At 37.5% G+C, this 25,689-nt stretch overlaps 1 protein-coding gene and 1 long non-coding RNA gene across 2 annotated transcripts in view; one reads left to right on the forward strand and one right to left on the reverse strand.

Moving 5' to 3' along the window:
* Positions 1-25,689, reverse strand: part of LOC143710829 (E3 ubiquitin-protein ligase TRIM21-like) — a 50,831-nt gene that overhangs the window by 12,873 nt on the left and 12,269 nt on the right. Inside the window, exons 2-5 of the mRNA XM_077202075.1 lie at positions 24,000-24,572; positions 23,539-23,634; positions 10,577-10,810; positions 10,315-10,456 (exon numbers count right to left, since the gene is read on the reverse strand). Of these exons, the coding sequence (XP_077058190.1) occupies positions 10,315-10,456; positions 10,577-10,810; positions 23,539-23,634; positions 24,000-24,554 (1,027 nt within the window). The 5' untranslated portion in view covers positions 24,555-24,572. The remainder of the gene's footprint in view (positions 1-10,314; positions 10,457-10,576; positions 10,811-23,538; positions 23,635-23,999; positions 24,573-25,689) is intronic.
* Positions 11,800-12,454, forward strand: LOC143710832 (uncharacterized). Its single transcript, XR_013194653.1, has 2 exons — positions 11,800-11,979; positions 12,407-12,454. It is a non-coding gene; the product is annotated as an uncharacterized LOC143710832 (long non-coding RNA).

Here is a 25,689-nt window from a genome sequence, read left to right on the forward strand (position 1 = left end):
TTTACTGTTAGTTGTAACGAATGTTTTGTGTACTTCGCTGTGTACGTTGATGATAATGAAAGGGAGAGAGAGAGAGTTTATGGATAAGACCTTAATGCGCACTTCTTATACTGTGTTTATTCAGCTCTTACAGTGATTCTCTGGAGTAAAACTAACACCTCATCTTTTGTGTGATGTAAAATAAACTTCAATGAACTCATCAATATATTTTTGCCCATCATTCGGACTAATTAAGATTAAATGGTGTATAACATCGTATCTAAACAAAACATACCACTTTGAAATGTCCTGTGAAAGACATGCTTGCATAGTCCATGAATGAAATTCGTTCTGCATGATCCTCTTGTTTGTAAACATTATTATTATTTCTGTCAGGACCAAGAAGTCCCTGCACAACTATGTTCCTTTTTAGAAAGAAATGAAATCTGTGAGGATTTTCAATCAGTATTTAGACCATACAATAGTACTGAGACAGCTCTCATTAGAGTCACAAATGATTTGCTCTTATCATCCGATCGAGGTTATATCTCTCAATTAGTGTAACTCAATCTTAGTGATGCATTTGACACTATCAACCACAACATTCTTTTAAATAGACTCGAAAATGATGTTTGCATTAGTAGAATTGCACTAGCATGGTTTAAATCGTAATTATCTGACTGTTATCAGTTTGTAGCAGTAAATGTCTTATCGATCAAAAGTTCAGTATGGTGTACCACAAGGCTATGTATTAGGACCATTGCTGTTCACTCTGTACATGCTACCCTTAGGAGATATCATCAGGAAACATGGCATTAGTTTTCACTGTTATGCTGATGATACTCAGCTCTAGATTTCTTCACGCCCTGACGAAACTTACCAATTCACAAAATTAACGGAATGCATAGCAGATATAAAAAAAAGAGGATGACTAGCAATTTCCTACTACTAAATTCTGAAAAAAACAGAGATTCTAATTATTGGACAAAGAAACTTCCTCGTCGTGCCTTCCTAAATGACGACGAAGACTTAACAGAGTCTTAACATCAAGTGTTAGACAGTATTCTAGGTTATTACGTGTGGAAGTTTTTTGTCCAATAATTAGAATCTCTGTTTTTTGAATTTAGTAGAAGGAAATTACTAGTCATCCAATTTTTTATATCAACGATGCATTCCATTAATTTTGTGAATTGGTAAATTTCATTGGGTTTTGAAGAAATATAGAGCTGAGTATCATCAGCACAACAGTGAAAGCTAATTCCATGTTTCCTAATGATATCTCCTAAAGGTAGCATGTACAGAGTGAACAGCAGCGGTCCAAGAACTGAGCCTTGTGGTACGCCATACTGAACTTGTGATCGATAAGACATCTCTTCATTTACTGCTACAAACTGATAACGGTCAGATAAGTATGATTTAAACCATGCTAGTGCAATTCCACTAATGCCAACAGTTTTGTAGTCTATTTAAAAGAATGTTGTGGTTAATGGTGTTAAATGCAGCACTAAGATCAAGTAACACTAATAGAGAGATACAACCACGATCGGATGATAAGACCAAATCATTTGTGACTCTAATGAGAGCAGTCTCAGTACTATGATACGGTCTAAATCCGGACTGAAAATCCTCGCAGATATCATTTCTTTCAAGACAGGAACACAGTTGTGAGTTTTCTAATATTTTTGACAGAAAAGGTAGATTTGAGATCGGCCTGTAATTGACTAATTCAGTAGGATCAAGTTGCGTTTTTTTAAGAAGCAGTTTAATCATAGCCAGCTTAAAGGTTTTTGGTACATATCCTAGAGACAAAGACGAATTAATGATATTAATGGTTTAACAGATTAAACCTTGCGGTAAACCTCGGGATAAACACAGAGACTAATATTAGCGTAGACGCCATCCTTCTTATGATGTACCAAGTACATCAGGATTTATGGGAAGTGTTCTCGATTACGGCTGATCTAAACTATGCAGCCTAACATTGAATTATAGAAGTCTATAATGTTTTATGTGTATGCTAGGCCAAAGAGTCTAGTTTTAGTCACTTTTAGTCTAGATTTGAACTGACAGACTGTGTCTGCTTCCCGGACAATGTTAGGAAGATTGTTTCAAAGTGTTGGTGCTAAATAGGAAAAGGATCTACCGCCAGCAGTCAATTTTGATATTCTAGGTATTATCAAGTAGCCGGAATTTTGAGATCGCAATAGTCGTGAAGGACTATAATGCGTAAAGAGCTTGCTCAAGTACTGGGGAGCAAAACCATTTAGTGCTTTTAAATTTTATACGATGTTTAATAGGGAGTCAATGCAGTGTTGACAGAACCGGACTAATATGGTCATACTTCCTGGTTCTGGTAAGAACTCTAGCTTTGGACCAGCTGTAGTTTGTTTATTAAGCGTGCAGGGCAACCAAATAGTTAATTGTAATGCTATACTGGGCGGTTGCCCTGCTCGCTTAATAAACAAACTACAGCTAGTTCAAAACGCAGCAGCTTGAGGTCTTACCAGAACCAGGAAGTATGACCATATTAGCCCGGTTCTGTCAACACTGCATTGGCTGCCTATTAAACATCGTATAAATTTTTAAATATGCTGATTACTTACAAAGCACTAAATGGTTTAGCTCCGCAGTACTTGAGTGAGCTCTTAACGCACTATAGTCCTTCACGTCTATTGCGATCTCAAAGTTCCGGCCAGTTGATAATACCTAGAATATCAAAATCGACAGCTGGCGGTAGATCCTTTTCCTATTTAGCACCAAAACTTTGGAACAGTCTTCCTAACATTGTCCGGGAAGCAGACACAGTCTGTCAGTTCAAAGCTAGACTAAAAACACATCTCTTTGACCTAGCATTCACATAATACATTATCGACTTCTATAATTCAATATTAGGCTGCATAGATTAGGTCAGCCGGAACTGGGAACACTTCCCTTAAATCTTGATGTACTCGTTACATCATAAGAAGAATGGCATCTAGGCTAATTTTAGTGTATTTGTTTATCCCGAGGTTTTCCCGCAGCCTGCCGGATCCAGGCCGTTTCCAGATCTGACGAAGGACCTTCGCCTGGACCCGATGACAATGCAGTGCTGAAGTGCCAACTAGCCTCTCCCTATGGAGGATCCCTATACCACTCTACAGATAAAGCGTTGTGGAATTTTCGGTTCGCGTACCTAACCAAAGTGATAAAATAAAATTCTGAATCAAAATGTATAGGCAAGACAAGTAGGTTTTTTTAAGCATGGTTAGTAGGGAAATTACAAACCTGCGCACATATATTCAAACGCACATAACAATAGAATAAATTCTTAATGTGCATATGAACACCATCAGCGTCTATCACAGGTTCGTGTTTAAAGTCTGTTTAGAGCCCATACAAAAATTTAATATATGGCCATATATGTACTCATATTTTAAATAGCATGACATATATCTATACATATATTTTTCTTATCTGAGAACACAATATATGCCTGCAACATACATGAACATTATGTGTCCAAACATGTGAAGAAAATATTTGAGTTCATCCATATATGATACCATATATCTGCATATATTACAGTATAGTATTGGTTTCTCGCATATATGGACAACATTAAGTATAAATATGTGACATACATATTTGTTTCCCACATATTTAATAAATGTATGTAAACATAAATGCATTTGATACTGATACATTGAAATAAGTACATATATGCATATATGCGTCTTACATATATTTAACATTTATGTGCATATACGGGAAAATATATGGCACTTACATGAAAACGGCCATTTTTGCTATATTTTGAAATATATGTTTCATATATGTCTATGTGTTTTATATATATGGATTTTGCATATATTCTCATATAGGCAGCAGACATACATGGACACTGACATTATATATGTAATTTACTTATATTGACATATATTACATTTCTGTATGGGAGTGAACGGTGTCGTCTTAGCGGCCCCTAATTTAATAACAAATGACCATTTCGACGGAAGTGAATCAATCAAAACTAACTTTAGCTGGAAATAACATTATTCAAGAATAGGTTTGCCACCCGTCCCTTAAAATACGGAATCATCCCGTATTTGTGAAATAAACTGCGCGTCCCGTTTTGAATCAATACGGGACACGGTTTGTCCCGTATTTACGAGTTGTCTTAAACGCATCATCCCATGCAAATCATTCCACCCGCATTTTGTGAAGACTCGTCCTATTCTACCCTTGATTGGGTAATACTCGTTGCCATTGTTGGTTTGATTGGTTTGTTTAATACCATCAGGTTCAGGGCCAATCAGAGTCAGAGGAGGGCGGGTCTTTTGGCAGAGAGTCGATACGAGACAATGGCGGAGGCAGCTCCTATGATTTGTTTATTACGGTATAGGTACACAGTCAGACACATGCATTTTTTAAATAAGAAATAAGAGATAGATATATTTAATACATATTTAATAATAAAAATGTGCATGTGTGAGAAAATAAATAACTTATGATTAACAAATCTTGAGAATTTCATCCTTTAATACTATAGAATTAACAATAGATCTGAATACATAATAAATACATACATATATTTTCTTACCAATAATACAAATAGTGTAATAATTTAATTTAGAAATGTTTGTAGATTATAGGTTATTTATGTGTGGTATCACTGTTTGAATGGTGTTACCGCAAACAACGACAAATATGGCCATAATATGTTCACAACACCCTATACAATTACGCAAGTTCATTAGAAACTTCTCATCTTACTATTCCCCTCTAGGTCACAGCTCTTGATCACTCTTCATTATAATTACTAATGACTGGATATTCACGCTGTTTCGATCCATAATTTCTTTTTTCAAAGTTCCCACTTCACATTTGAAACTGTATCAAATGACCTTCTTGAAAAAAGAAACAATTCAGTAAGCATTCCTATTTAGAAAAAAATCATAAAAATAACAGCTAGCTGGCAGGTGCACCTAGCGCTAGCTAGCATGTTAGCTTAGTACACCATCAATACATGACAATTTATGAGATTAAAACCATGTTTGTGCTCCAAACTTACTTTATAGCGCAAGTCGAGTGTTTTAAATAACCTTCTGTGATCTGATTTGGCTTCAGATAAAAAAAATCAGACAGAAAATATATTATTTTATAGTATTCTGGATGATGATAAAGTCTATTAAATTTACATTTAGCTGACACTTTTATCCAAAGCGACTTACAATTGCTATATATGTCAGAGGTCGCACGCCTCTGGAGCAACTAGGGGTTAAGTGTCTTGCTCAGGGACACAATGGTGTCTCACAGTGGATTCAAACCCGGGTCTCTCACATCAAAGGCATGTGTCTTATCCACTGCGCCATCACCACCCCAAGTCTATAAGTCTATATCGATTAGCATTACATTATAAATATAATCTATTATTATGAAAATACCTGACATGGCTCGAAGAATACAGGTAAATCAAATATCATTGCTTATCATGTTTATTGTCTTCAAAACTTCTTTATCTGCATGTTACAGCGATCTCTGGAAGCTTTGTTTGTGTCAGGAACTTCCTGGGATGTCACATGATATGGCTCTTCTTCATGTGTTCCATATATGGACTGCATGTGCACAGTGCGCCCTCAGGCTGCCAGTATGGATCGTAAACACAGTACATCAGAGTATCCAGTGCTTATAATGATTACATCGGCCCATTTGGGTATAAATTCAATAAATATTATTCCTGTCTATATAAATCTGAAGTAAACCTATGAGAATCTTCAAATATTTTTCCAAATCTGCACATTTTTGAGCTAAAAGCCCGGTGGGACGTTGTTTTCTCAAGCGCTTTCAGGAGTTTTCACAGGAGTTTTTTTCTGAATGAGAGCGGCTGACGCTCATAATTCATATTAAAGTTATCGACTCATTTTTTGATTACATTACTCCTGACACAAATTAAGACATAACTATCACTATAAGTTTCTCAGAGTACAATAGTGGTCAAATACTGAAACTTGAGTCTTATATCTTTTTAATGATGTATAGTTTGTCAAGGTAATAACGTTAAATCTGATAGTAACTTTGAACTATTTAAACAAAAAAAAAAGCTTTAGTGCGTCGGTGCAGTGGCAACAGTTAACAGGAAAACTGCTTTGAAACAATCCATACTGTTAAAAACGCTTTATAAATGAAGGTGACTTGACCACTATCTTCAATTAGGATTGACAATTAGCATTCAGTTAGCATTGGCGGTATGGATCTGTTCTGGGCAAGAAGTCCCTTAACATCCATGCAGCCTAGCATGGATAAGAGCAGGGAGAGCAGCAATAACCCCCCTTAGGGTAAACAGAACAGAACCAACATAAATATATTGCAGATATCATTAATTAATTTTAATGTACAACATAATTAGATAATTTTAGTCTGATTCTGGTTCCCATAGGTAGACGTGGATCAGCTGATAGTCAGTTGATGCAAGCTTGAATAAAGTGACCTCCCAGAACTGACGCTACGCTTGATTATTATTATTATTTTTATTATTAAGTCTAAAACAGGCTTGAATTGGTTTGAATTTGACCCCATCCTTAATAGGCTATTTACATCTGAGTGAGTAGAGCTGGCTATTATGAAGGGGTGGGACATTCCCAGAACGCGCTAAGTGGTGTTGAACAAAGCTCACTGGGCCAATCTTGTCTGCGTGACCACTGCCAATCCCGGAACCCTATACTACTGAACCCACCTTACAAGTTTATTTATCTGGAGTTACTTCCAGATCTGCATCCACTAAGGGTGCTTTTACACTTGGTTCGATTGCCTGTTCTGAACCCGAGTTTGATTGCTCCCCCCCCCCCTGTCCCCTGCCCCCGATGGACTGTGTTCACATTATATTATTTGTATCCGAACCGTGGTACGCTTGCGTCATCAAGCTGCAGCTGGCGTGTAATCGTGTTGCTTGGTAACGGGTGCCGCTATGAATGAAAAGGTGTCAAAATGGATAGAATTGCTCGCCTCACATTTGTTCTTCTTTTTTTTAACCTTTGGTTTTGTTTTCAAAGAAAACATTCAGAAACACGCTTGCGTCTGTCTGCCGCAAAAGTACTAAAATCGAAGACAGGTGGCTGTCAGCCGAAGACAATTTTTGCGGAGGCAAGCATTAATCATCTTTCTGCTTGCAGTGCGTCAATCCCGCTTTTCATCAAGGTTAGTGTATACACACACATACACACACACACACACACACACGACTGTCCTGTCGACCACATTATACATTATACGTCATCAATAGCGTTTCACTTCCGTGGTTTGGTTCGATTGCATTCATATCAGCAGCGAACCGTACTGGAGTTCACATGAACCGTACCCCAGACCACCTTTTTAAGCGGACCCGAGTACGGTTCGCGGGTGCGCACCCGAGTTCGGAAGATAGCGCTCAAATCATCCAAACCAACCGAACTTTGACATCATTCGAACCCGGGTGCGCACCAAAAGTGCTAGTGTGAAAGCCCCCTAAGATTACCGGTGAACTTACTCGGTTACTAACGCAACCTCGGTTCCCTGAGATAACGGGAACGAGTATTGCATTGCTAGACGCATTGGGAAAACTCATTTTTCTCAGATTACTGAAGCCTTATAGAATCACGCAGTGAAACTGCACAAGCCAATGGTTGTGCCACGGAGTTGCACGAACCAATGGCTACGCAACGGAGCTGCACGAACCTATGGTGCCAAAGCCCGCCGAAATGGCATGACAGCACGCCCAGCTATGCAATACTAATTCCCATTATCTCAGGGAACTAAGGTTACGTTAGCAACCGAGTACATTCCCTATTGATACGGTTCACTAATATTTCGTCACTAGACGCATTGGGAACCCACTTCAATCGTGCCGTGCTATAACTGCGGAATGACAATCAGTCTATGGCCTTTGCATAGGACACTTGAATAAGGACCCAGAGAGCATTAAGGCTAAGGTTGGCTGAGGTAATCGCTGGAGACTAAGAGACTAAGGCCGTTATGTCGGAGCCACAAAGGAGGGTTCTAGTGGGTTGAGCTTGTGTAGAGGTCAAAGCCGAGCTAATCAGACTGGACCCGTGCTTGTAGAGCAGGGACGTCCAAGTTGTAAAATCTGGCGAAGGTGGACGGCGAGGACAAGCTGGCCACCGCACAGATGTCACCAATGGACACTCCGCTGGACCAAGCCCAGGATGGGGCCAGGCCTCTGGTGGAGTGGGCCCTTACTCCGATGGGCCACTGAAGGCCAATCATAAGCTAGCGCAATCGCATCCACTATCCAGTGGAATAGTCTTTGCTTCGTGACCAGATGCCTTTTGGTGCAGCCTCCGATCAGCTCTGACTGCCTGATCTGGGCAGAGCGCTCGATATATACACTTAAGACCCGAACAGGGCAGAGTAAATGCAACTCCTGCTTGTCCTCTGAGGGGGGAAGAGCAGAGACAGCAATAACCTGTGCTCTTAATGGAGTAGAGAGCATCTTAGGTATCTAGCCGTGTCTTGGCTTAAGGATGACTTTGCAGTCGTTATGCCCAAACTCAAGGCAAGACGCACTCACAGAGAGTGCTTGTAAGTCACCCATTCGCTTGACCGATGCTAGGGCCAGCAGGAGGGTGGTGTTTAGCGAAAGGGGTGATGACCTGAGGGAGCAGTGCGACCGGGAAAAAGGAATGTAAGGGGAAGGCTAGGCCATTTGTGGGCCAGCACATCTCTGTCCTTTGAGAATTATATTGGGCAGTGAGTGTTGTCTTCTGAGGTAAAGAGGTCGACCTCAGCCTTCCCGAATAAACTCCAGATCAAGTGAACCGTCTGGGGATGGAGTGTCCATTCCTCTGAGGACAAGTTGCCCGGGACAGCATATCTGCCCCCTGGTTCAGTCTGCCTGGCACATGTGCTGCTTCTCACTGAGCACAGATTGAGTTGTGCCCGCAAGAGGAGGAGTCTCACTAGTTTGTACAGAGGCCTCAATCTGAGTTCAACTTTGGTGGATTATGTAGGACACTACTGCCATGTTGTCCAAGCGGACTAAGACGGGGTGTCCTTTCAGGTCTAGCAGTAAGGTTCTGAGGACCAGAAAGACTGACAGCCTTTCAGACAGTTGATGTGCAGACGATTTTCTGTACTCGACCAGGAGCTAGAAATCAACCTGCCCTCGCACAGACCTCCCCAACCCGTGTTGGAGGCCACCCCCTCAAACGAGAATCCCAAGAAGAGTCTCTTATGGGGGGCTATCTGGATATGAAAAGTAGACATTTTTAAGATCCGCTGAGAAAATCCTCTCTTTGTGGGGAGACTTAGTCACAAGGGGTCTGTGCTGGCGGAGAGAGGCGAGACTCATGCTCTCGCAATGAGAACAGCTCGTCTTGGTCTCGGCTTCTATGTGGGATTTTCTCAGACAGGCAACACACTCACTGTGCTCACCAGAGAAGTGCAGGGTTGCCCTGCTCGAGCCACATTCGTGGTGCGACATTTGCAACAATGACGTGTGAAAATTTGCTTTGAAATTTGCTCTTTAGTATCGCCGTATAGCCACAGAAGATAGCTGAATCAGCTTGCGTGCAGAGCACTGTCAATCAGCTTGCTTGCAGTGCACAGATCGCTTTCTTCTGTCTCGGAGTCCAGCGGAGAGAAGATCTTCGTCGCTGAAGGAGAATTAATCTGAGATCCTATGGCAGAATGCCAGCATACAGTATATGGGTAGCCCCTCCCATTTCGGCGGGCTTTAGCGCCATTGGTTCGTACAGCTCCGCTGCGCAGCCATTGGTTCATGCAACTCCGCAGCACAACCATTGGCTCTATTCTATAAGGATTCAGTAATCTGAGAAAAATTAGTTTTCCCAATACGTCTAGCGACGCAATAATATGATTGAACCGTATAGATAGGGAATGGCAGACAACCTTTGTTCTCTTCAAACAATAAAGTTTGTTTCTTTGTTTCTTGGGTCCTCTGTTTCTCCTGACACATTAACCATATTTCAAAGACAATAGAAATAATTATGAAATATACATTGCATATAAAGATATACTTTAGTGGGTCATAAACACTCAAAATTTTAGCTAATTGCATTTAATATAAATTTAAATGATAATGCATTTTTATTTAGTAATTGCAATTAACATGCAATTAAATGTTCGAAAACATTACATTCAGTTCATATACTTTTACAGTATATTATTTATGTAATAAGTAATATTTTTAAAAGTATGCTGAAGTATACTTCTTTTTCACAAGGGCTCACAAACAGTGTAGAACAACTTTAAATCTTGTCCAAATCCTTAACTCTATTTATCGGCAATAACAATAGGGAATGTTTGCTAATTATATCACAGCTCTCAGACATAATCACTCACCAACAGTGCAAAGTTTCTCCAGGTGAGTCTCAATCTCAGCCAATAAAACTGCCTTTATATTTCTCATTGTGCCAAAGTTTAATTCAGTGTCAATGGAAACCATCCAGTCATCTTTGAACTCAGTTGGTACAGACGGGTAAGACTGAAAAGAGACATATAATAGTATTATTTGGGACACATACTGTAATAGTATTATTTGGGGCATACAATAGTATTATTTTGTGTTTGTCAAATATTAGTCAGTATTTCATGATTAACTGACCAGCAGGAAGAAGATGCCATCTTCCTCATTCATAGTGCGATTCAAAGAGTCGATGGTCTCCTTATACTTGAGAATGTCTTTTTGTATTTGTTGTGTCTTCTCATCCATCTCCTTCTCCAAACACCTCCTTCCGTCCTCTAGAGGAGCCAGCAGCATCTGCTCTGATCTCTTCACAGCCTCCATCACTGCAGCAAACACTTCCTTTATCTCCTGCTGCTCTCTTTCTATCAGAGCCTGCGAAGAGTTGGAGGCATATAATACAACAATTAAGCATATTTTTGATCTGGCAAGCTCAAGTCCAGGTCAGTGTTATTATTGTTAAAGAAGGCATCTCTTCTCTGACATGTTTACGGGTGTGAAACTACTTTTGTTTTTATTCCAGAAGCTATTTCTCTCAGATATGTGTCACAATAGTTGAGAAAAGACTCTTTAATGTAATGCCAACTTTATTGCATTTTTAAAACTTTTATACCGCTTTCTGCAATCGCGTTCTGAAACAAATCCATCCCTCACGGGTCAAAATGACCTGAAGCCCTAAAATTATACTTACGTTTTTTTCCTTTGTCCAGAAAGCTTATTTTATGTCATTTTGACAATCTACAAATCAGCCATGATGCAGAAAAAAAGCACTCAACAGTGAAGGGGTGAATCTCTAAAATTCACTCACAAAAACACACAAACACACAAATGAACGTGTGTCATTGCAAAAGCTAATTTTGGGTGAAATAAAAGCAAGTATTCATCAATGTAAGGAATAAAAAGCACCCAGCAATGAAAGCATGAGACTGTAAGCCATCAATGTTGCAAAATAGACAGACACACACACACACACACACACACACACACACACACACACACACGCACGCACGCACGCACGCACGCACGCACGCACACACACACACACACACACACACACACACACACACACACACACACACACACACACAGGGAAATATGAGAGTGGTGAAACTGTAACAGAGAAATGTGTGAATATCTGAAATAAAATACAGTTACAGTTAGTTACAAATACAGTTAGTATGTAAATAATATGTAAATATAGTTAGAGAATTTAAAACAAGTGTTTTAAATATCATCCTAACTATATTTACATATTATGTGTATATTATTTACATATTCAATGAACAGTAACTCTTATTCAAAGGCAACAGCAATTATGAACAAAAAACTAAAATAACAGCAAAAGTATAATAATTGTCAAAAAAATAGAGAAATAAAAAAGTGTTTTAAATATCATCCTATTTTCCATTTACTGTTTGATAATTATTATACTTTTGCTGTTATTTTAGTTTTTTGTTCATAATTGCTGTTGCCAATTTTGAATAAGAGTTACTGTTCATTGAATTGTACAAAAAATAATTTTAAACCAACCAAACAAACAAACTGTAAATCCGTCTTGTTACAATATGATATTGCATGATAATATATATATATATATATATATATATATATATATATATATATATATATATATATATATATATATATATATATATATATATATATATATATACACCTTTTCTATTATATTCAATGGGGAAAATTGATCATAATTATTGCATAAATATTAGTTATTATAATAAAACTCTCTTAGAACTCTCTGAGTCTTTGAGAATCTCTTATTATATATTAAAATCCACAACCTGAAAAAAATAGGCAAATATGTTCAAAACAACTAGAATTCACAAGCCTTTCTACAGAGAGCTGTAAATCCATCTAGTGGTTACAATATGATATTGCACGATATTTATGCTCACTACTCCCAACAGATGGCTCCAATCTGCTTTCAAAATTTATTTTCTATAGGCCTAGTCTCTAATTTAACCTGAAATACAGCATTAATTAAAATATAATAAAAATTATATATATATATATATATATATATATATATATATATATATACATTTTCTATTATATTCAATGGGAAAAAAAATTATCATAATTATTGCATAAATATTAATTATTATCATAGAATTCTCTCAAAACACCAAATAAAAAAATAAGAAAATATTATTGAACAAAAACACATTTAATTGATTTTACTGGACATTTTTTATTTTATTTTAGGGGTCCGGTCACTAATGACCGTGAAGGTCCTATGTGTGACTGGTAAACGAAGAACTCCAGAGGGTTAATTCAGCTCAAAATATCTGACATTGGGTGTTTTCTCCGACCTCTTGTAGAAAAGAAATAATATAACATGATATTTCATAACTCTAGCCACTAGATTGCCTTATAGCTCTATTTGGAGCAAATGAGCTGTTCCGCTGGGTCCTAAAGTCATTTTTTTTTCAGTATGCACTCAAAACCACATGTAGACAATATAAAATAATTCTTTGGTAAAGTTTTAGCATTTTTAGTTTGAAATTTGAGCATTTTAAGGTTTTTCTATTAATTTCTATTCTATTCTATTCTATTCATTAGTTTTTTTTCCATTCATTCCTATGGGGGTCACATTTTTTGTGTGTGCATTCGTGGTTCAAGTGCGACAAAAGTCCTGGGCTATTGGACCCCTCCGATGACACTCAATTTGAAAAAAAATTTCAAAAATATTTTCCGGGTCAAAATGACCCGAGAGAAGGCTGAGGGTAAGGCTGAAACAAAATAAAGTATAAATATTAGATGAAAAACAAACGAAAATCAAAAATTGCTCAAACTTAAAGGGATAGTTCACCAAAAAAATGAATTTTACCCCATGATTTACTCACCCTTAAGCCATCCTAACTGTATATGACTTTCTTCTTTCAGACGAATACAATCAGAGTTATATTAAAAAAATTCCCTGGCTCTTCCAAGCTTTATAATGGCATTGAATGGAGGATGAGATTTTGAAGTGATGCATTTGTGTAAGAAAAATATCCAAAAGAGTAAAGTGAGGCCTTTATTAACCCTCCCAGATCCGTGTGGATTACTTTTATGATGGATTGATACACTTTTTTGGGCTTCAAAATCTCATCCTCCATTCACTGCCATTATAAAGCTTGGAAGAGCCAGGACATATATATATATATATATGATTGTGTTTGTCTGAAATAAGAAAGTCACATCCACCTAGGATGGCTTGATGGTGAGTAAATCATGGGATCATTTTTAAGTTTTGTGTAAAATTATCCCTTTACACTGAAATAAAAATGTATTAAAGCTATATAGGAATATTTAAAAAAAATGGGGAAGTAATGAAAATGACAAAAGCAAAATAAACTTATTCAAATTAAAATGTAAAATAAAAATTAAAAATAATTCAAAATATTAATAAATACTAATAGAATTGTGAGCTTGAATTGTCTGTACAATTCAGCTCGCAGTCTAACTTTTCTTAATGTTTTTATTTATTTGTTTTGATAGTTTGTTGGTCTGTAAACTTGCTAACTTTGGAGTAGGCTACAAGGGAAAAATGGGGAGAGGGGAGAAGCCGTTTTTTGTTCAAGCACACATCTGTTTTAAAGGACAAGTTCGGTATTTTACACTTAAAGCCCTGTTTCAAGATTGTTTCTGATGAAATAGAATGGTTAAGATTGAAATTTGGACAAATGCTGCTGTCCCGAGAATTTTTGGTTTCTGTGTTAGCACCCTTTCTGTGTTAGCATCTTTCCATAGGTCTAGGTCATTCAATGAGTGAATTCAGGGTGTGCAAGTTTTACCAATCCACCAGGAAATAAAGTCATGATTATAAAGTACTGGGCTGATATAATAACTAATTTTAATAAAACACATTTTTAGAGTTTTAGTAGCAAGTAGGTATGCATAAGCGCAACTGTTTTTTCCACTCAATCTCTGCAAGTTTCTGTGTCTTTATGTATTACTGTTGGACTTGAAATTCTGATCACAAAATTTACACACATTTTCACAGCTAATCATGTTGACATGTATTTATTTATCTATGTATTTATTTATTTGTTTGTTTGTATGTTTGCATATGAATATTATTGAAGTATATATTTCAGATAATCTCTGCCCCTAAATGGCATTTAAATACAAATTGAACTGTCATTGGACTATTACAGTCTCTTTCTGTCTATATGGGCACACTCTTAAAATTGATGTGTTAAAAATTAACACAAAATATGTGTAAAAGGATTTGTAACACATTTTGTGTTATTACAGACACATGATGTGTAAATATTGTGCTCAACTGTTTACACAATTACTGTGTTAAACACATTTAATAGTACATGTTTATATAAAAGGCATATATTCTGTTGCAAATACTCAACAGGCGATTTCAACTTTAATGATTGGATTTATTTATCATGTTGAAAATGTGAATAAAGCATTTTAACTCTGGGGGGAAACAACTGTTGGGACTACGGAGATGTTTTTGCTGCGCATGCGCGGTGACGTTCTTTTCCAACCGACGCCTAGCCAGCCGTCAGAATTCAGAAATGCGTCTGTCTGCCTCAGGTGAGTGAATATAATTAAACGTGTAAAATAATAAATATTTCTCCACATAGCATGAGAAAGAGTTGTGTTAATTGTCCAGGAAACATAATTTGTTTGTTTTAACCGTTTTCATGTTCCGTAGCCGAATATGTTTTGTGTGTTAACTAGCGTCAAGGCAAGCGAGCTCTCACGCTTTGCAAAGCTGTTTATTTATTGGGTATGACTGCTAATAATTGTTTTTAAAAAGTCGTAACGTTAAAGGTTAATATACATGGCACCTTAAGTTTGAACTCATTTTACTAGTCTCTAACAGTCATTTTACCAAAAACGTCCTTTTAACCACTGCATAACGTTAGTCGTTAGTTGTGTTAGTGTTGTGTGGTTTAAAAAGCGCGCCACTTTGTGCTAAGTTACCTTGCTTGTCACTGACTAGGCTATTTAAATGTATTGATAACGCGATACAGTTAACGTTTACATTTTCTCATTATTAAATTATGACTCTTGTATGATTACAGCATTATAATATGGTGTTATTATATCTTTTATCTAGGTAATGGAAGACGAGGGTCAAATCACGTTTACTCTAACAATTTAACACAGAGTTCTCGCGACTGTCTTCATAGACGGGAAGGAAACATGGAGAAAACTATTCACAGTTGGAAGTGTTGGAGAACTGATTAACTCCGCCAAAACGGAGCTCTCTCAACAAGTATCTATTGATCGAATACTGAGATTTGACACAGATTTTCAAGAATTTATTGACATCGATGTTAATTCAGAAGTGAAGGAGCTTGATAAATTCCAAATATATTATACTGCTAGTATCACACAGGATCCATTAGATGGAAGAGTTGAGTCATTACTGGTGAGTCATGTTTTCACTCTTCCTATTTATAATTTTCAAAGTAAACATTTCAATTGTAATTTTTTTTATTTTTTATAGTTTCATTCAACAGAAGTAAGCTGGACTGTCACCACAAATGTCACCACAACTGTTCTGCTGACACTGCTCGAGGAAAAGGCCCCTACAATCTTGAGAGAACATGAAGACACAAAGACACTGTCAATTTCTTTGAGAAAGTTACTTGTTAAAGTGGCTGTGAGTGACCTTGTAGAAAAGCATGGATTGTAAGTATATAACTGTTTAACAGCTTTGCACTCATAAGTTATTAATAACATCAAATAACATTAGCTGTGTTTACATGGACCCTTATAATCGAATTGACTGCTTAATCGGACTAAAAACCTTCATGTAAACGCCTTAATCGATCTGATTGAGCTCGATCCAATTGGAATTTCGATTGGATTGAAAGGTGTAGTTTATTCCTTTTGTAATCTGATCGAGAGAACATGTAAACACTTGATCGGATTAAAACACGAAACTGAAAGGACTGCACATGTGCAATGATGTTGAAATAGCGTAATGACGTTGAAATAGCGTAATGATTAATTTAGATGACACTTTATTCAACAGGAAGAACAGCGCGTTCCGTGTGTCATACGTCATTACACTATTTCAATGTCATTACGCTATTTCAATGTCATTGCACATGCACAGTCCTTTCAGTCTCGGTTTTCAATCTGATCAAGTGTTTACATGTTCTCTCGATCAGATTAATGGATTAATGTCCCATTTGGTGAAAATGAAGGACATGTAAGGATGTTTTTACATTATTAATTTATGAGTATGAAATTACTTGGCAGTGCGTATACAAACTGCAAAAGCATACTTATTTCTGTGGCATTTGCATTTCTAAATTGTGTTTTTGTGAAAATGACATGTACATTTTATCATTCAATTCATGATTTAAAGGTAATCATTTCAAATATAATTTTGTTTTTAATCTTTTGCATGTGACCTGAATCTTTACTACATCAAGATGAGCTGTGTTACACTATGTTAAGGATCCTCGTTCATCTTCTTCCACCCACGGCATCTGGGAGAAGCGTCGCCGGCAGTAAATGCTGTGTCAATTCTGCTATCTCATACTTGGTGGAACTGGTGCCGGTATGCATTGTGTTAGCTTTTTATAAAGTTGCAATGTCACATGCAACAACATTTTCTGATGCCTTTCATTGTTTCATTTCTATAGGCTGGTACCATTGTGACGTCTTTGCTTTAAGAAGGCATGAACGGGTCTCTAAAGTCAACACAGCCGCAGCTCGTTTCCATCGGCTCTCCAGGACATGAAGCCCAGTATGTAATTGTGGCAAAGAATGATTCTTTTGCTTTTCCACTTGATGTTGAAAACCTCACTTGTGCTGTTGACAAACTTTTCAAATTCTACTGGCTGTGTAATCTTCAATATCCATGCCAACTGTCTTCAGTTTTCTCATTTTGAGTACGTATATGACCTTCCTTTGTCCCAGTCCACTTGCAAATGATCAAAGGTTATGGAATTGATTGCTAAATTGCAGTCTCGTGCCTAATTGAAACAGACCATGTATACATGTCCCAAGTGCTTGCAAAATATTTTTGTCCAAACAAAACAGTTGATTTGGCATTTAAGGGAAGTACATGCACTCTCTGATAGCCAAAACCTAACATTAATCTGTAGTCTAACATGAGTTTTATAATATTTGATCTGTTGTTATTTAAAGTGTTTCATGAATGTTTTATATGATTAATGTTTTGAAATGCTTATTTTTTTATCAACAGTATTTTTTACCGTATGAATTCCATGTTAAAACCAGAAAAAAATGCAAAATAAACACAGTATGTGAACCGTATTCAATGTTTCAGTGTGATTTCATGATAACTACATATTGTATTGTGATCTAGCTTTTTCAATAATGTTTTATAATAAAATAAATCTATAACACACAGTTGTGTTAGATGTATACAAAAAAGACACATTAATGTGTTAACTAAAGTAACACATTTGTCTGTGTGTTTTCACAACACATATTCTGTGTTGTATTTTAACACAATATGTGTTGTCCCTGAGCACACTCAGAGCATGTGTTGAAAACGACACATGTTGTGTTGTTTTCAACACATTTGTTTTAAGAGTGCAGCCCAAAGTCAAATGTTTGTGAAACTAGTCTTTGCATGATCTTTGTATATTCTTCTTTACAAGGAACCTGAGTTAAAGATGTATGTAAATACTAACGTTGCCTATCGCATTTGGTTTGCTGAACGAGTTGGTGTTTGTATTGCCACTGAACCCTTTCTCTTGTCCTTGTCTTGTGTCGAAAACATGATTCTTCAAATGTAGTGTCTCCAAATCACCTATTTGGCATGTCTTTGGAAACCCAAACAAACACATGGAAAGCATGCAGACTCCACACAGAACCGCTAAATTACCATATCAAACTCCCATTTGCTTGTTTGTTTTGTCAACTGTTTATACACATTATACAATGCATAGTACCAACCATTTAAATCTGCATGATTAATCTTTAAAAGATCACAATCTCGATTCAAACACATATACTTTATTATCCCTAAATGACAACAATTCACCTATGTCTAATAAACATTTGACAAGTACAATGACAATGCAACAACCAAATATACGTTGGCACTGCCACTGACCCAGAGAGAGCAGTTGTCATGTATAGGTATGAAACAGCGTTGAAGTCTTTTCAACCACACAGTATCATTATTTCGGTTACAGTAATTCAAATTATCACATAATTAGTCACTAAATCATTAATTCAAACCCATTTAAAAAAAATAAAATAATTCAAAGTAATTCAATATTTTAAATAGAATGCAGCAATTAACATTTTAGTTGTCTATTCAGAATTGTGGGAGAATCGTGATCTCTATACTAATAAAATAATTTAAAAATCGTGATTCTCAGTTTACCCAGAATCGTTCAAATTTCATGAATGCTGCTGTTAAATGCTCTGGCGATCAGTGGTGGACGAAGTACACATACCATGTACTTGAGTTAAAGTAAAGATACTTAAGGTAAAATATTACTCAAGTAAAAGTAGAAGTGCTGCCTTTAAACATTCACTTGAGTAAAAGCACAAAGGTATTTGCCATCAAATGTACTTAAGTATCCAAGTACTATGATTTTTTTATGGCTATAATTTCCTATTATAATTTGTCACAAGACTCTTGCTTAACTCAGTCTACGTGAAGACTAATGTCACTCTTGGCACACCAATCTATAAACAAAATGACATTAATTAGTCAGATATATATATATATATATATATATATATATATATAGATATATATATATAGATATATATATAGATAGATAGATAGATAGATAGATAGATAGATATATACATATACATAGATATACACAAAATGGGGAAAAATGTTTCCTTTTGAATCCCATTTCCTGCACTTACATACATTTAGGGACTATGGTGATACAAGATCCAGGAAATAAATTGATTATCAAAATCCAATCAAAAAGTTGAGTATAATGATAAATTCTGCCATAAATAAAAGTAGGCTACTAAACTATGTATAACCAAAACATGTCTTACTTTTTTTATTGTCTAATAGGGGCTGATTTCCAAGACTTGAGAGAATCATTTTATAAAGTCAAAAATGTTAAAATGAATGAACAAATGAAAAATAATTTTGAAATTATGTGAGACCCAATTTACACTGTAATGTAAAAACAACATAAAGACAGATTATTTTAAATAATTGTTTAATAGCATATTTTTATGAATGAAGGCCAGTATCACTGATATTAATATAGCTACTTATGTCTCCATGAAAAGGATTTTCATGGAGACCCTCCCCCCCAAATTTGAAATATTTATTAGGCTTCAAAAATACAACTTTTAATTTAAGTGAACTTTAAACAATCCTCACATAAACCCATAATAAATGTCATATTTACCTGTGCCCTTCCTGTCTAACAGGTATGAAATATACAGAAATTGAATGAGGTTATCAAATAGTCTGCACTGCATAAATTATAAATTAAATATAGATTAATCCTTATTAAAGCTACAAACGTTCTTTAGACAAGATCAGTGAGTAATTTGCTCTGTTCCCATTTGTTCTTTGGTTAACTTTACTGATAGACAGAATTGACTGATGTCCCTTTAAGATCTGTCGCTGATGACAGGATTTTAGGCATTTAATTTTCTCATTTAGGCCTACTCTTGACTTTCATTTAAGATTGTATTTAACTCATTTAAGACTGTTCTTGTGAGGATACAATTGACAAAACGGACATTTTGGCATAAATGTGTGTGTTATTATTCAAGCGCGAGAGAGAACTGGATTGAGAGAACTGGATTGTCCTGACGCACACGCACACGACGTAGAGACAGCGTGCCAGAATCCAGTTCTCTTTCGCGGCACTATTTTCTTTCATTTCTATCAATCCGCGCTGCTGTCAACGTCAACAGTACGCACGTTCCGATCAGCTGTTCCATAGTGTTTACACAATCGATTGAAAACGACGTAAAAAGTAGAAAATGAACAATGGTGCAAACTTGTAAATTCCCAGGCTGTGACCACAAGAATGTGCCGGGAATGTTTCCTGTTTCGGATAGCTACGAGACAGCTTTGGCTGGTTGCCATCGGCTACTCTGCGGGAGCTAAAATATCCAGAATCAAGGATTATCGTGTGTGCAGTGCTCACTTCAGCGAAGACGATTACATCCCCAACCAAGGAGGAAAAAGAAAAAAAAAACAGATTTTAAAGAGTGTTGCTGTACCAGTACCACGGGTAAGCTCTATTTACTAACTTTATGATCCCATGGAACGTGCGTACTGTTGACGTTGACAGCAGCACGGATTAATAGAAATGGAAAGAAAATAGTGCCGATTAAAACTGAGGTATGAATTTTTTCTGGCGTACGTGTTTTTTGTGTGGTAAATTAAAGGGCACCTATTATGCAAAATTCACTTTTACATGCTGTTTGAACATAAATGTGTGTTGGCAGTGTGTGAGCAAACCCACCCTAGAATGATAAAAATGCACCCAGTGTTTTTTTTACAATCTCAATAATTCATATGCACTCTCTCAGAATGAGCTGTTCTAAGATTCAGCTTTTTGTGACGTAGAACATGGGAAAGGGGTTTGATTGACAGTGTGGTTGGTGGTTGGAACCTCCCTCCGTGATCTGATCCTCCATTGTTGTTTCAACGACAGCCGGACCGCTGTTCTGAAGATTTGTGCTGCCTTCTAGAAAATGCCTCCAAAGAAAAATAAGTGTTTTGTTGTGGGCTGTAATACTTCGCATAGTTGTTGCACTTGCTTCCGACATCAGAGCCACTGAAAACGCAGTGGGTGGATTTTATTTATGAAGGAAATGCGCCTCTTACACTCCCGAAGTACGTTTATGTTTGCTCAAATTATTTTGAGAGTGACTGTTTTTTGAACGGCGGTCAATTCAAAGCAGGTCTTGCTACAAAATTAATCCTCAAGGGTGGATCGTTGCTTAGTGTTCGCGATCCAACGACAATTCCTGAAGAAGTAAGTGTATTTTATGATTTCTGAGGTAACGTTAATAGTCATCGACAACAAATGTTGTTGTCGTCGTCGTCGTATGATTTATGTAATTTAAACCTTTTAAATAACCACACCTTTTCATATGTTTTTTTAAGATATTGTTATTGTTATTATCGGTATTTGTGTTTTCAAACATTTGCGTCAACGTTATCACAGTTTTTGTGTGTCTGTGTGTGTGTTGCACAGCGATGACAACGCAATGAGTTCATAAATGTATAAAAATAACCATTCCGAGACATCCTGGTACATTCTCGATCGTGTTTCTTCAGCCGGAGTCTCTTCGTCATCTGGGTCGGACTCTGGTTCAAACATACGGCCGAATGCCATACACAATTGCGGCTCTATCACTTTCGGTCATTATGGTTCTACCGACTGTTAATTGCCATAGTTATGCAAGTTACGCCCACATCCAGCGGCAGGGTGGGGATTAGGAGCTCATTTGCATTTAAGGTCGTCTGCCTCAAAACAGCTTGTTTCAAAACAGGCCCCAAAAATGACACATTCAAATGGTTATAATAAATTAACTGGGGGATATTTTGTGCTGAAACTTCACAAATACATTCTGGGGACACCCAAGACCAATATTACATCTTGTAAAAAGGGCCATAATAGGTGCCCTTTAATCAAGCTTTGAAACGCAAGTAATTTTTTCACGTAAAAACGCAGTTTTGAGGCCCCGGAAAGTAACCGGGAGTACTTTCTTGAAAAACTTCCAGCGGCCAGAACTCTGACCAGGGAGGTGACTACAGAGTGGGTCAGTGTGTATGCACTATTGTGCTGGTAAGGATTGCATACAACTTCATGTCTTAAATGGGTGAACTAACCCTTTAATGTAGAAATTAGTTATTCTAAAAATGTACATACATTTCTTTCATACTTTATATACAGTGAAAATCATTTATACATTTTTTTTTTCAGAAAGAAAAAAAATAAGCAGGAACAAACTATATCTACATATCCTATATTGGATATTAACATCCAATTGTGTAAATCGCGGCAGCAGCCTCAGGTTGGTAGTCCAAGGCATTGTTGTTTATCTTTACTTTCGGGGTTCTTCCAACCGGAGCCTCGCTTTCGATTTCAAAATAACGGCTGCGTGAAATAAGCGTATACCATGAATACCAGCGCGATACCTGCTCATTAGAACTTTTAGTGAGCTATATGTTTAGAGGGTTGACGTGGACGTTTAAAGTATGGTGTGGACGCGACATACCTGGACGCGACGCGCATCGGCACAGGCTATCTCTGCTCCTCCGTGGCGATGACGGCGTGTGGTTTAAAAAATCATAAACAACGAACATGAAAGTGGGGGACACACAAATGGGATTTTGAAAAGTGTGACATGTCCCCCCCTGTCCCCATAGGAAATTACGTCCGTGTATACACACACACCTAACCGAATTCACTCACTTCATTTTGTTCACTCCTTGCAGATATAGTGCACTCAGATGCCATACACTATATAGGGATTAGTGAATGAGTGAACGAGTGAGCGGTTTCGGACACAGTTACTGTGTCGCAACCGTGTTCTCAACTCTCATAACGGCTTTGGTTCGCACTTAGTAGATACCAAGTTCAAAACAAAGCGGGCTCGCTGTACTGTGATTGGTGGCTCGTTTGACCAGTTACGTTTTTTATCCACTAATAATTAAAAAGGAACGACTGATTTTGAAAATGTAGTAGAGTAAAAAGTAAGATATTTGACTTTGAAATGTAGTGGAGTTAAATTAAAAGTCTCCCCAAATTTAAATACTTCAGTAAAGTACAGATACGCAAAAAAACTACTTAAGTACAGTAACGAATTACATTTACTTCGTTACTGTTCACCACTGCTGGCGATGAGATACACATGGCGGAGTGTGTACAGCTCACTCAGGGCAGGGTCTATGCTGATAGTGCAGAGTCCGTCAGCAGTCTTGGTTAGGGCCTAAGCATTTGTGACGTCACAAAATCTAGAATTGAGAATTTTTACCATTACAGGGGTGGTTGTGTACACACACTGCTGACATACATTTATGTTCAAACACCATGTAAAATGGAATGTTGCATAATAGGTCCCCTTTAATTTAGTGAGTGGTGTCAAGTTATACATTGTAATTTTTGTAGAAAGATGTGTACCTGGCATTTTTTGGCTGATTCCTTAAGCTCATCGAGTTTGTTTTCCCTCTGATTGATCATCCTTTCCAGCTCTTCAGTAGTTGTTTGCTGCTCAGCCTGTACACACACACACACACACACACACACACACACACACACACACACACACACACACACACACACACACACACACACACACACACACACACACACAAACAAACACACAGCTTTCTGAGTTCACTGAATTAATCTTAAAACAATTTAATTTTTTTCAAAACCCGGTGTGATGGGTAACTATGTAAATCCAAATTTTGTGTTTCATAAGTTGTAAATTCAATGATTCAATAGTATTTGTTTCTTTCTCAATTAATTAAAAAACTCACCAGTTTAAGTTTTGTGTATTCTATTTAGGAAACAATTCAAACACTATCTCAGGTGAAAAGATTAATCTGTGTTATTTCCCGAGAGCTTGATTTTCTCACCTGTCTCCTTTCTCTCTCTATCTCCACAGGTATCACATCTCCACCCAACTTCACACATAAGGTGCAGATGCAGCGCTCATCCCGTCTGCAGTAGAGTTCCAGAGGCCTACCATGCGCATTGCATGCTCTCTGATCCAACTTCTCCATGGGATTCACCAGTTTATGGCCTTTGAATCTCACCATAGACTGGTGCGGCTTCAGGTGTTGATCGCAGTATGAAAGAAGGCAGTTCAAGCAGGACTTCACAGCTCTGAACGTGAGGTGCTCGTCACAGATGTCACATGGGACCACACCTCTTTCTCCACAGAAGAGGCTCAGGTCGGGTAACTGCATCTGGTGAAATTCTCGCAGGAGGGCATCGAGCGCTGCGTTCACAGATGGCTTGGTGGACACAGGCTCCTGGCAAAGAGGGCAGTGTGGCTCGGACATGCTTATGTGCTGGTCCAGACAACGCTTGCAGAAGGTGTGCCCACATGTGGTTGAGACCGGATCTGCTAACAGGTTTTTACAGATGGGGCAATGAAGGTGGCGAGAGACGTCTACTGCTGTGGTCATTTTGATTGTATGTCAAAACTAAGGGGAAATAAGAATAGCTATAACAAAAACAACAACAACAACAACAACATTAATTATAATTGTTTATTATAAGCATATGTTTGGTTGCATAAGATGGCGCCATGCATGTGGCTGCCTGTCACATCAGCTCTGAATGTTTTTAACCTTTTAAATCTTTCGTATCTTTTTAATTCTTTTTATCGATGTCTGAGGAATGTGTTTATGTGTTGTCATAAGTTCGAGAATATCAAGAAGCATTGGATTATGATTATTTTTATTTTGGCGTTCTTAATTGGAACTTTGGGGACTGTATCAGGAGCATCAAACTTTTGCTCCATTACTTATTCAAGAGAACAACTATTGGCACTTCAGCACACAGCGATGTCATCTGTACCTAGAAGGGAGATTCCTGTGGAACTAAGGAGGAGGAGAAGGGGGTGTAGAGCTGGAGTAAAGCAGCGATTGAAGAAAAGATGACATAAACCGTTTTTACCTGCGATTATCATGGGAAATGTTCGGTCGCTTGGGAACAAAATGGAGGATCTTGCGGCACTAACAAGGATGCAACGGGAGTATCGTGAATGCAGTTTTATGTGTCTAACTGAGACCTGGTTGAGCGAGAGAACGCAGGACTCGGTTGCAAAATTGGATTGCTTTCATCTTGTGCGAGCGGAGAGGTGTGCTGCTGAGACGGGTAAGAAGAAAGGAGGTGGGCTGGCACTGTTTGTTAATGAACGCTGGTGCAATCCGGGTCATATCACGATTAAAGAAAAACTGTGCAACAAGGTATAGCAATGTTCAGGGAAGAAGGAGGCGGGAACCGGCGAACAATCAAATAAACTTTATTTAAAATAAAATAAACAAACCAAAATACCGCCAGCAGCCCCTCGCGGACGACTGCTTGCTACCGAAAATATATATATATATATGCCAGCAGCCCCTCGCGGACGACTGCTGGCTAAAATAAAATACAAATACAAAAACAAAACACAACTAAAATACAGGCCTGTTCCTCTCTCGATCATCAACGTCGTCGCTCCTCCTTTATGCTTCCGCTCCTCCGTGAGAGATGCGAGACCGGTGTGCTTCACAGGTGTTGCTCATTAGCAATCGCACCACCAGCCTCGCACCGTTC

The sequence above is a fragment of the Siphateles boraxobius genome, unplaced genomic scaffold, assembly GCF_051911475.1.
Source record: "Siphateles boraxobius isolate OS27281-9 unplaced genomic scaffold, OSU_SipBor_1 48, whole genome shotgun sequence".
In the NCBI taxonomy this organism is placed as follows: domain Eukaryota; kingdom Metazoa; phylum Chordata; class Actinopteri; order Cypriniformes; family Leuciscidae; genus Siphateles; species Siphateles boraxobius.